The 13051-nt window shown below is 49.7% G+C and overlaps 1 protein-coding gene across 2 annotated transcripts in view; it reads left to right on the forward strand.

Moving 5' to 3' along the window:
• The first annotated feature begins 4685 nt into the window (after window positions 1-4685).
• Window positions 4686-13051, forward strand: part of ABTB3 (ankyrin repeat and BTB domain containing 3) — a 162535-nt gene continuing 154169 nt past the window's right edge. The window contains exon 1 of one of the 2 annotated variants that reach the window (XM_063154388.1): window positions 4686-5743. In XM_063154388.1, the coding sequence (XP_063010458.1) occupies window positions 4786-5743 (958 nt within the window). In that variant the 5' untranslated portion in view covers window positions 4686-4785. The remainder of the gene's footprint in view (window positions 5744-13051) is intronic. The other variant, XM_063154389.1, reaches the window with a different exon arrangement.

Below are 13051 nucleotides of genomic sequence, written 5' to 3' on the forward strand. Positions count from 1 at the left end.
AAGGTTTGGTAGCATCCTTTCATTTTTTCCATTTGTAGCAAAGTAAAGGTTAGGTCAGTGTTGGGAAGGCTGTTTCAGGCAGTAAGACTATTTGGACTTGGAAACAGAGCATCCAGGGAAGTTCTAGAGACTTTGTCATGGACGGTTTGAAGTTTTAAAACCTGTCAGGATTCATGTAGAGATTGCAGTTGATCCTGTCTTAGAACAAAGGACAAGACCCAATATCTTGTAAAGACAGCAAATACTTCTGTGTTGGCTGTGCAGAACCAAGGTGCGCTTGTGAACTGGTGGTAACACCCTTGGCTTGTGTGGAAGTAAGTGTTTAAACCAAACAACTGCCTTGGGGGCTCTGGCCCTGTCTCTGCAGTGAAGTATCTCATCTTGCACAGCCATCAACGACAGACCCATTGAGTAACAGAGCAATTACAGAGTCCTCTGTCCCCTGGCATAACCTCCCCATTTCTGGCAAACAGCTGTTGAGAAACTTTCTGAGATGAAGATTGCACATGCAGTATTGTGTTTAATAGTTACCAGTGTCTTTAGCCTCCAGGAATTTGTCAGATCTCTTTCTGAAATAATTTGTGCTCTTTGCTTCCAAACTGTACCATGGCCTTGGGCTCCACAGCTTTGTTATACGAGGCGAGATTTGGTTGAGGCTGGCAGTTTCCCAGAGCATCCTTGGCCTGTGTATTTTGAGAAATCCCAAGTAATCTCTCCCTTCCATGTGAGGCACAAGTCTATACATCTGTTACAAAACTCCATTCTCAGCACATGGGGGCACAGGGGCTGCAGGAAGAAAGTCAGGAGGGGTTGTGAGCTCAGTGGGAAGTTGGCTGCTTTTGCACAGCAGAGGAATACGGGCGAGTGGCTGCCCCTGGCTAAGCAATAGTCAACTGAACTATAGGGGCAGCCCTGTTCCTTAGTGTCTGCAAGAGGGAAAGCTGATCAGCTGAATCTTGCTTCTCCGTGGGGCAATGGTTCCTGCTGAATCCTAGCCAGGGGTCTTAATTCAGCTTGTTGCTGAAATCAGCAGGATGGAGCTGATCGGGAAAAAATGGGTGGTGTGGCATCCGCCTGCCACGTGTTCTTCCCTCCCACTCATGCTGGAGACACCACCAGTGCCTCCCTTCCAGCTGGCAAGCCGGTGGCCTCATTGCATCACTCATTGCCACTGCTTTTGGAGTTGCATGTGTTTGAGGAGCAGCACTGGAGTCATCTCCCCGAGCCTGCCTGTCGGAACAGTTGGCAGCAGTGTCACAGCGGTCCTGCAGGGACCGCGATACCTGATGCCAGCGCTCGGCTCCTTTGAGGAGGTGTTCTTTGCAGCCCTGTACACATGCTGCAGCCCCAAAGGCTCCTCTGCCAGGGATGTGCATTTCACACCTGCTTTACTGCTACAGGATTACAGCCTTGCTTTGTAAATGAACTCCTGTTTCTGTGATTAGAAACACTAGCACTCCGACTTCCCCAGTAATATAAGCAAGCGTCTCTTAAGGTTTACTGCTTGTTCCTAGCAGCTGGAGATAACACTGGGAGATCCTGCAAATTCTGCTTTTCATTTGAGCTATTACTGCAGTGCACCACATTGAATTTTGAATACAGAAATTACATGGAGTGGCCTTATCCTAGATGAATTCCTGCTCTTCTGGCAGCCTGTTTGCTGTCATGTTTTTCCCTACTGCTGTCAAAAAGATGCCTTTTGCAGGCAGTTCACTGGGTGGGGAAGGAAAGAATTGCAGCACTTGGTGCTCTCCCCATAAAAACGCCAACTTCCCATTTACTTAAATTTGCCCTAAGCACCTTTTAAAAATGTGGTTCAAATTCCCTCTTTCAGAATTTTAGCTGGCACTTGTCATCCTGGTATGTTACTTAATCAGTCCCTGTCTGAATTGTCTGCGAGGATAATTGATGTTCCTGTCTCCAACAAGCTGAAAATTGTTTCCACCCAGCCTTTGACATATAAAGGGACTTTGTTTTCTGCAGTGGGTGTTCTTGTCTCATAGGCAAATGACCCTGACTGTAAGGCTTGCAGAATGGAGTGCAGCTGCAGACACCTGCCTTTCCTCCCAGGCTAGGAGAGGTGTGGTGCCCTTTCTGGATTAAAGCTAAGCACTGTCTCCAGAGCTCATCCTATGCAGTCCATGTTGCAGGAGTGTGTTTTGCTCCAAACTGTTTGATCCTGTCTTTTCTGAGGGCGGTTTAAAGAATCCCGTCTGAGGAGCACTTTGCAAATAATGCTGAGTCTCACTTCAGGATGCAGCAGCCAGCACATCCACACCTGAGCAAGCGAAATTCTTTGGGTATCAAAAGATCACCAGAGATCCAGCCTGGTCACACTGAACTTATTTGAACTTCAGCCCTTTCAATGGAAAGGTAATTAGTCTCCTGAATAAATGAGTCAGAAGTTCTTACTACCACTTTTGAAAGTTTAAACCAGTCTAGTGCTGCTGACATGCCTTTGGTGTGTTCAGTATTGCAACATCTTTCGAGATGGCAGTGTGACTGGGAATCAAACTGCCATGAGCAAGGTTGCAGCTACAAAATCTCTAGTAAGACCTAATATTTTGCTTTCTGAATTAAAAAATAAAACCCCAATCTCTTTAGAAGCCCAAACTGTTTCTGAGTCAACAATAGAAATGCCTGAGTCTGCATGGTGCCCAAGACAACTGTCCACTCCTCATTTATCCTATTCATGTCAATGTGATGTTGTAGCCTAAAAGTTATGCAGTGCCCAAGGGGAATGTTGACCTCTGCAGCAGCGTTTTTCACAAAGGCCGGTGAACAAAACACCCACTTCTCTTGTTCCAGCCTCCCTGGATGCCTACCTTGTGTCTCTATGAAGCCCTACAAACCAATTACTAGAAAACCTCCCCATCTTGAACCTTCCCTGAGTTTGACCTGCTCTCACATGCTCAGCATGCACAGTTGTGGCATTCTGTGAGAGCATAAGGACAGAGTCAGGTGAATGGAGTAAGAAAAATAACTGTCCTGAGGGGTTTAGTCCGGGTGGTGCCTTCCTTCTCCTACCAAATGAAAAGGGGAATTTTGGGCAACCACTGCACTGAGGTGGTGAAGACACCAGAGGGCTCTACTGCCAGACGTACTGCTGGATTGCTGCAAAGTCCGCAGGATGTTGCTCTCGAGGCATGCTCTCATTTTTGGCGAGCCAGCCCTGTTACCAGCAGCACGGGCTTCGGTATCTTACTTCACCTGTGACAGTGGCTAAAGTTCTGATTGCTCCTCTTCTCAGCTCTTCTACCTTTTATCAGGATATGGTGGTGTTTGGGAAATCTGTGGAAGCCCATTGTGCATACTGCATCTTGTGGAAGGGCCGAGAGTATGCTGAGAAAGCAGTTTTTGCCAGCACTTGACTTCATTTGGAAAGCAACCCCCTCTTGGTGTTTTTGGTGGTGTTATAGTTCTCCCCAGCCTGACTGACAAATGAGCCTACCTGTAGTTGTGCTCCTGTCTTTCCTCTAGGAAGCTGATGTTGAAGGAGTGCCAGGCCTGCTTGGATGGGGAAATCTCTTACATGACTTGCCTTGCCTGTCCAAGAATTTTGGCTGCCTCTGTTGGCATGATAGAGAAATGTGTTTGCTAGGCTTTTATCCTTAAAGGGATAGAAATTTGCTAGTATTTTATGCTTAAAAGGATGAAAGATTTCTTCAAAACCAGAGCACAAAAACATATACATTCTCAGTCTGTTGCCTGGGACATTAGTCAGGCAACTCCTAATAAAGCTAAAGCCTACAATGTGAGATTAAAATACATTAGTCGAGGATAAATTGTCTTGCACAAAAACCATCTAACTGCATAGAAAATGTGCCCTAAGCCCAGTATAATTCTTACTTGTCAAAGCCTTCACGATACTTAATGGGTTAACGTCAAGAATGTCAAAGGGTTTTACTGTACTTGTTTTAATTATTTAGAAATTGCTCTTCCTGACTCGAGTGATGGCTGGAATTCTTACGTGGCAGTTTCTGCTTGATTTCAAAACATCTTGTCTCTCTGATGAGATGTGTGAGTGCTTGCGCTCGCTGTCATTTGTTTATAGCAACATCAGGGAACTGCTGGTGTGAAAACCCAGTGCGGGCAGGAGCGGGGCTCCAGTTCGTACGCCCGGGGAACGGCGTAGATGCACGCAGCAGAGCCGTGCTGTTGCCAGCCGCGGGGACAGAAGACACGGATGGCCGCACTCCCCCGGCTGCCGGCGGGCCCAGACCCGCATTAACATTAACATGTATCTGTGCTTTGCAGGGCGCAGTCCCAGCGCTGGAGGAGCTGCCGTGCGCGGAGCTGGCGGAGCGGGCAGCCCCGGCGGGCCCGGCACACGGCGGCTCCGCACGGGCCGCGCCCCCTCCCGGCCCGCGCCGCGCGGAGCGGCCCCGCGGGGCCGAGGGAGGCGCGGCCGCCGCAGGGCGCCGTCCCATTGGCCGCCGGGCGCGCTGCTTTGCATGTCTCCGCCCTCTGGCCGCCCCATTGGCTGCGAGCCGGCGGCGCTTTGCATGGCCCCGCCCCCCGCGCCCGCTGGCCGGTGCTGCGCTGCGGTGCGGTGTCGGGCCGGCGGTGCGGCGCAGTGCAGGAGCGGGGCCGGCAGCGGGGCTCGGCCGGCGGCAGCAGCAGGAGCAGGGCGCAGACAGCACCGCCGCTTCGCTGCCGTCTGGCGGAGCGGGGCGAAGCGAATCGGCCGGCGGGTCGCGCCGCGCCCGCTCGCTGCTCTCTCCCTCCGCGTTCCCGTGAGCCGCTCCCCGCCCGGGTCCGTCGGGTGCAGCATGAAGTGCGGCGATGGCCCGGAGAGGTAAGACGGCGGTGAGGACGCTGGAAGACCTGACGCTGGACTCCGGGTATGGTGGTGCGGCGGACTCTGTGCGCTCCTCCAACTTGTCGCTGTGCTGCTCGGATTCGCACCCCGCGTACCCCTATGGAGGAAGCTGCTGGCCGCACCTAACTGACTCCATGCACAGTCGGCATAACAGCTTCGACACCGTCAACACCGTCCTAGCGGAAGACTCCGAGGTGCTGGACTGCGCGGGGCAGCAGTGCTCCCGGCTCCTGCCCGACCTTGAGGAGGTCCCCTGGAGCCTGGAGGAGGTGGAGGCACTGCTGCTGCCGCCGCCGCCGCGCCGGGAGCCGCGGGCGCCGGGCGCCGCCAGCCCCGGGAGCCGGGATGCGGCGGCGCGGCTCTCGACGCTGGTGAGCCGGGCGCTGGTGCGCATCGCTCGGGAGGCACAGAGACTGAGCCTCCGCTTCGCCAAGTGCACCAAGCACGAGGTGCGGAGCGCCATGGAGATCGTCCTGGGCTGGACGCTGGCGGCCCGCTGCACGGCAGCTGCCCTCGGCGCCCTCTCCCTCTACAACATGAGCAGCAGCGGCGGCGACCGCTTCAGCCGCGGCAAGTCGGCCCGGTGCGGACTGGCCTTCTCCGTGGGCAAGTTCTACCGCTGGATGGTGGACAGCCGCGTGGCCCTGCGCATCCACGAGCACGCCGCCATCTACCTCACCGCCGGCACCGAGAGCCTCTTCCGCGACATCCACGCGCGGGTGCTGGCCGGTCCCGCCGCCCCGCTCCCGCCGCCCGGCCGCCCCCCGGCCGCCGCCGCCGCCCCGGCCGAGAAGGAGAAGGAGGGCGCCGAGGCGCCCCGCTTCACCCTGGAGGCGCTGGAGCAGACGGTCAACAACGACCCCGAGCTCTGGGGCTTGCTGCAGCCCTACCAGCACCTCATCTGCGGAAAGAACGCCAGCGGTAAGTGCGGCCGCCGGGCGGGACCGGGCGCCACCGACCACCTGTTGCGGCGGGCGGGCCCCGTCCGCCCCCCCGGGCGCTGGGCGGGCCGCCGCCGCCGCCGCCGCACCTGCCGCCGGGGCCGGGGGCTGGGGCTGGGGAGGGAGCGGCGGCGCGGCTGCCCCTGCACGGCGGTGCCCGGCCCGGGGAGGGCTGGAGGGGAGCAGCCGAGCATCCCCCGCACGGCTCTGCCGCGGCGTGAATTCAGGGGCAGCTGGCTGGGTGTCGGCGAGGGCTGGCTGAGAGACAGTGGTTCAGAGCTTCAGTTTTCCACAGGAAATGACAGAAGCGCAGCCGAGCGCTTGCAGTCGAGATCAAACTTTTGTTACATATGCAGTGGTTTGGCCAGCGATTGCGTGGTTGGCGCTGAAATGCAGTCTTTCTGGACAGATTTCATTCATGTTGCTGCATGTTTACTCAGAGCTTGACACAAATGCAGCACCGTGATGCATCGACTTCCTGAGCATTTTTTCCCTTCGTTTTTTAAACGATGAATCTAATGTTTTTAATAAGTTGTCCTTCGGTAGAGTGGCATTCCAAAGTTCATGTTCCTTATTTCAGCTCCCTCTGTTTGTCAGGGAAGTGAAAATGGAACGAGACGTGTTTCAGGGAGGCAGACTTACAATAGGGTGGTTTTTTTCATAGCTTCTCCTAAGCGTGCACAGACACATGCAAACACTTTTATTAAGCTTAAAGTCAAAATACCTGTCACGCTGAGATGCAAATATTTGGGGAGGGGGTGGTGTGGAAGAGGAAGGGAACTGGGAGAACAAGGGTAACTGGAAGCCTAGATCACGTCTCCAGATAAGCCTTGTTAAGTTGTTAAAGCCACAGAGGATGCATTACAGCTAATTATCTATTGTCTTAAGGCACCTTCTATCCCATAAGAGACCCAAAGGAGAATGCCGAGTGGGAGCGAAGGAAAGGAGCAGATATTCCTCTCTGCTGTAAATAGATGTTGCTTAGTTCTGTTCCTCTGGTGGTTTCACTCCAGCAATGGATGTCCTCCCCGGAGGCTTTGCTGAACCACCCCTCAAAATGCATCTGACCTCGGGGGCTTATGCTGCAGGACCCCGGTGTGTTATTCCAGCGCTGGTGCAGGCAGGCATGGCTTCCCCAGGAGTGCCACCGTTGTTTTTTTCCTTGAGCCCTGCTACGGTGCCTGTAGGTTTCAGATGGCACTGTGTTGTGTTTCTGACACTGCAGCACTGGCTGTGCAGGCTCCTACTGAGCCTTTCATTTTGTTTTGCGGCTCTCTCTAACTCCCTCTGTATCAGCTCAGTGGATTTAAATGAACTTCATTCTGACCCTCATTTATCTCCCTTCTAGGGACACAAAAGAGTTTTCATCTCCATTTTTTTTGTAGTTTTAGCTGCCACAAATCTCCTTGGTAGCTCAGTCCTCAGTTGAGAAAATAGCATTTTTCTAAGATGTTTGAATCAGACCCTGGCAAGTTATCCATTTTGTTTTGCCTCTCTCCCTATGCCTACCTGCTTTCTGTGCAAATATCTATAATGTTGTTTTGCTTTTTAGCCTCTTATAATACATAGTTTGGCATCCTGTTAAATATATTTAGAATTACAGGTGCAAGAGCCAGGCCTCCCTACAGTAAAAGCCATTTTTTACTGCTGTAAATGTTTATTTAGTTTTAATCCAAGGTTGTGTTGCCTTCTCTTAAGTAATTTCAAGCTAACTAAACCAGGCATTATAAACCATTAAACACAGTCTGTTTCTTCACCAGTGAGGTATGTATCTGTTTATACAGTCCTCACCATTTTCATGTCTTGAGTGCTCCATGTTTGGTTGCAAATGTTTCCTTTTCAGGCACTTAAAACAGGTGGGGAAGTCGGGTGTGAGAGATTATTTGACCGGTTTGAAACTGTTGGGGCCATCTGTGGCAGAAGGCTTGGATTGCTGGAGGGTGCATCTCTGTTTAGTGGCCTGACCACACGTTCATCCTTCCTCCATCCTCAGCACTTGAAACACCATGGTAGCACAACTGAGCAGGTAGCAGACTTCTCACATCTCTTTGCACCTCTCCAGGAGAAGAGACAGGTCTCGTAGTCATGAGGTTCTGTAAGTTGGAGCGTCATTTTGCAGCTGGGTTGTGCATGACCACACAAGCGCTGGAATCAGTGGGTTTGGTCCAGCAGGTGTGGACAAGAAGCAGCGGTGGCTCCTTTCTGGAGGTACCATGGCCCGTGTGATTTGAGTGAGGGCTGGGGATGGAAAGCATGCAGAAGCAGACTCTAGCAGTACCTTATGTGCAGACAAGTTTTGTGGGGAGAGGTGCCTCTCTCTGGGAGGCAAATGTCAAACCTTTGAAAAATTTCCAGGCGAAATTCAACACCCTTAAGTTCGTCCAGACTGTGAAACAGGCAGCCCCTGAAGATCGTGGGATGCAGGTGTGTAAAGAGCATGAGTTTGTGCGTGATGCAGTCCAAGATGGCTCTAACAGAGTTTATGAACACCAGTGTTGGGGAAGGTGGTCTGAGGATCTGCAAGACACAAACCAGCCTTTCAGGGCTTCCCTATAAGTTGTGCAGAGTGTTTAGTGGTTTCAGCTGAGGTTTTATAGCCTGATATCATACTTGGTCATCTTGAAAGCTGCTGAATAAGAGCAGTATTGCAAGATAACCTTCTCCTTCCTATGAATGATGGCCATGTGCCTTCAGACAAAGATGTTTGAGCTGGTTCTTTGTATGGGCCCTTGAGCCTGCTGGGCTCCTTTTGGGAGTGTTTGGCCTGAGTGTGCACAGCTGCCTCAATTGGAGCCCCACTCTCCAACAGGAGCCTGCTCATTGCTCTTGCAGGCTCAAAAGCCTGTGGATGAAGGTAGTTGCACTCCTTCATTTGTTGCAGGCAGCAGACCATGCGTCCTTGATAAGCCCCTTGATAACTTCATGTGTGGGACAGGGCAGGGATAGCAATGGCAAGGCAGGTGATGCCGTCGGCAGCGAGCCGCTGGAGTATGGCAGCAACTGCTGGCATATTGACTGAGCTTATCTTTCTGATTACTGTATCAGAAAAAATAGACCTTAAAAGCACTCTGAGATAGTAGTTTCCACTCCTCCCCCCCAGAATTTTAACTTCATGGCTGAACGAAAATGAAAAACTTTTCATTTGGGATTTCATTGGTGCTTAAATGTTTCAATTATGAGCTCCATCTGAACAGCACAGTGCACGTTTTACATCCTATAACAGTTGCATGGAGTGTTATTTCCCTTGGAACAGGGGGAGAAGAATACTGTGTGCTCAATGAAAGGCAGTAAAAGCTGGCACCTCTGTGGTTTAAGCCATATTATTGTAGTTTCTTTATTGCTCATCAAACTCTTACTTTTATGCCAGATCTGAGAAATGCTTTGAGATGAATGAGAAGTTTCCCTCGGTCTTGGATCCAGTGCAGATCATTGGAGTAAATCCATGTATGTTGTTTTAACGGGGGACCTTGGATAGCAGGTCCAGCTCAAAGTCACCTGCTTGGTATTATGGAGGTCCTCTTTCACTGGGAGGAGGGATGGTGTTAGAAAACACTTGAATTAATACAGAGTAAGGAAAATTGTTTTTTCCTCTTTCAGTCTTTGGGGATGTCCATGTCTTTGTGACAGAACTTTTGGTGGGAGGTACTCAGCTGGGGAACTGGGGGATCACAGGATGGAGTTTTCTGTGGAGGAGTCACCATGCACAACTCTGCCTTGTCTGTTTGTGTACAGCTTCTAAAAATAGTGATTTGGAACCCAGCTACATCCCTGTGGTTCCTTCCTCTTCTTAATATTATTTAGAGAAGAAGATCAAACTAGTTAGAAACCCAGGATTAGGTCAGGCTTGGCTGACACATGTCAGCTAACCTCAGTGTAACCTCAGCCTCTTCTCCTAATTCAGGCGAACTAGGGAGACTCTGAGCAAATGAGCAGTACCAATATATTAGCACAGCTTAACCAAATCAATAAATTCTTTTCAGTTTTGATTCATATGTATACATACATGTGTGCACACAGAGACCATACCCTCCTCTTACTGGCAAGCATACTGTTATCTGTTACTTCTCTGCTTTTTGCTGTAATTGAACCATTCAGGATGCCATTATGGCCTTAGTGGCAGTGCAGAAATCAATCTAAAACTTGTTTCGGCTAAGATGATAGGGAATATTTGGACACAAAACAGAGTTTAATGCTATTTTTTGGCTGTATTTTAAACTATATTTCCAAGAACATCCTTCCCCCTTCACCCCCATTATGTTTGCATTGTATTTTTTGCTACTTAAAAAAAAGGAATATAGTTGAAGTTTCTTATATGTGCCAGTATATTATACTTAGAGGTCTTTGCTGTTTTGTTTCTCCATCTATTCCAGGGCACTTGACATGAGTGGTGGTGCAACAAGTGATGTGTAGTTTTGCTTGTTTCTCTTACCTGACAGTCTTCCAAGCAAACTTCCACATCGTCTTTGAACAAGCTGTGAATTTGCCTCCTCTCCATTCCAGGCGTGGTGGGAGGGGGAGAGGGGGACAAATCCCCAAAGGGCAGAAGGTTTTGCCTGTTTGTGGTTTGTGGCCAGTGATGCTGGTGGGAACTGAGATGGCAGTGAGAAACCATGCTCCTTCTCTGTACTGAAGGGTGGGTTGCTTTGACCCTTAGTGTTGGCAGGAGTGGAACAGAAGGGTCATCAGTGTGTGTGCTTCTTGAAAACCTCTGTTGCCTTGAGAGGACACCTTGAAAAGGGAGCAATGGTAGGACTGGAAAATAGACCCTTTGGGAGGTGAGGGTTTGACTCACTGGATGATGGTTTGTTTCCCCTCTGGATGTTTTGATTCATGTGATTTGTTTCAGTTATGAGTCTAACATTAAAAAAAAATTAAAAAAAATCCCAGAATGTACTGGAGGCACCCAGGATAATAATGAAGCTTATGTTTGCCAATATGATTATTCTTTTTGTCATGTTGGAAAGTACCTTAATAGCACTTATAGCCTTGGCCACGCTGGGGAGTTTTCAGACTGCATCTACATTACTTAGTTTCTGATGTAAATGAGGCTCTGGAATGATGATTGGAAATGTGATTGTGTATACAAGGAGCATGTTAGGGGAATAACAGTATAGTTTTAGCGGTATATTGGGTTCCTGGCTTTTTTGTTGAGTGCTGACAAGCTTCATGTAGTTTTTCAGCCATCGTGTGAGCTGATGACATAAGGTGCAGGTGAGCGTTAGGGACAACTTCATGACTTTTCCTAGTGCTCCTGCAAATGCTCTCTCTGCCACTGCTCAAAGTTAATAAAAATGAAAAAGACACCACTCTTAGTGTGTTGGTGTTTCTGCAGTGTGTGTCATACCAAGCAGTTGTCAGTCACAAACCTTCCACATTGTCCAGAGTAAATACCTGGAAGTGCAGTGGCTTGGAACATCTACAGCCTGAACCCTTTCTCCCCTGCCTGGTTAGGGGTTGAGTTCTCCTATCTCAGAAGTTAGGCAAAAAACTTTATGGTCGTTTCCTCACCTTTCCTCTAATGCAGATGTGAAAGAAAAAAGCCCCACTCTATGAGATGACACCAGAGGTGGAGAGAGTTGTTTCCTGCAGCACATGGGTGTTGGGAATGAAGTCCTCTGTCGGGAATAACTTCTTCTGGCCAATGTGGAGTGCAAAAAGAGGGGGGAGGGGCTCCTTTCAGGTGCTTTGCTGAAATTAGTAGCTTTCATGCAAAATACTTCTGTTGCTGGCCCAGCAAAGGATGTACAGGAAAAGCAAGGAGGGGATGGATGAGGGAGTTTATCACCAGGCTGTGTTTTCTTGCAGTGAGTTTGATGAGCAGCAGCACTGCCCCTGTTCATGTCCCTGAGCAGGATGGTGTTCTCTGTACTCATGGGGGCTGAAGTGGATGCTTGGTGGATGATAAATCACATCAGTGCCTCTTCACTTTCCCTGTCTCCTCCCACTTTCAAGGTTCCTGCTGCCTCAGTTTCCCAGGCTGGGTCATCATGTCCAGCCGTGGCAGCCATGCCTTCCTGCCAGTCCCTTTGTGCCAGCAGTCCTGCCCATGGCTCTGTCTGCAGGCTGTTTTCCTTTGCCCAGCATATAGGAGGCTTTAGCAAGGCATAAAAATTAAGTAGGGACTATTTTCTTTCTTTGCTCTTGTCCTTGTTTACTTGCTGACCAAAAGCAACATACTGCACCATCTCTGCAGAAATCTGTAATTACAGTTGTTATGTACCTGATAAGTATTTTAAAGATTTCAAAAGACATTAAAATTAGCCCAGAGCTTGCATGGCCAGCTTAATACCCTCTGGTTACTTTGCCAGAAGTGTTCAGTTAGGCAGCCTAAAAAAACACAGGCATTGTGAAGGACTGTGCCAGCTAAATGGTCGCATATGGTTGGTTCTTGGTCTGCCCTTGCTTTCAGGAGTTTCCTACAACCAAGAGTTTCAATCAGTGGCCACATTTGTCTGGCAGTGCATAGGCTTCCCATTTTCCCAGAAGGTAACATAGTTATCCTAAGGATGTGAAGAGATAAAACCTGGTGTCGAGTCACTCCTTCTGCTTTCCATAGGGCTGCATTTCTGTCTTGTAAAAACAGAAGAGAGAAGGGCACTGATCAGGTGAAATGAGTCACTGAGAAGGCAGCTCTTGGCTTGTTCTGACAGCAGGAGTGAAAGGCGTGTTCCTGGGAGCAGCTGAAGAAGGAGCCACTGTTGGTGTGGATCAGTTCAGCAGCATGAATGGGGCACAGGCACGCTGACACCTTGCTGAGGCTTGTCTCATTTACTTAAATTTAACCCGATGTGCTGATGATCTTGCATCATCACACTTCCTTACTCTAGCAGTTTGTGGGTAAAGAGAAGGTACTACAGCATGGCTTATGGGACATGGCCATTTTCTTGGGCTCCACTGAAGAGGTCCCTGTCATCTTGAAGGTATTTTATCCTCTTCCTTGATTCCTAGGCTGAGTTCATAGGAAGCACAGTAGCCTTTTTTGGTGTAGTTGTTCCTAAAAACAACCCAAGAGATTTTATAGTATGGTGAGAGGGTATCCAGTGGTAAATATGTGAACCAGCTTGGAGGCTGAAAAGGTGCTCAAGAGACGCAAAGATTCACACAGAGATTCTCTTGGCTCATTACTGATAAGGAAAAGAAATTGTCTTTGATTTAAACAATACTGGATTAATAAGGAACGGGACAAAAATTAGACACCCTTTACCAAGATACCTCAGGACAGGTGATTGTGTGCCTGATGAGTTAAGCTGACAGAGGTGGATAAGGGAAGAAGGACTTGTTCATCCCA

Source organism: Melospiza melodia, chromosome 4 (genome assembly GCF_035770615.1).
Source record: "Melospiza melodia melodia isolate bMelMel2 chromosome 4, bMelMel2.pri, whole genome shotgun sequence".
Classification (NCBI taxonomy): Eukaryota; Metazoa; Chordata; class Aves; order Passeriformes; family Passerellidae; genus Melospiza; species Melospiza melodia.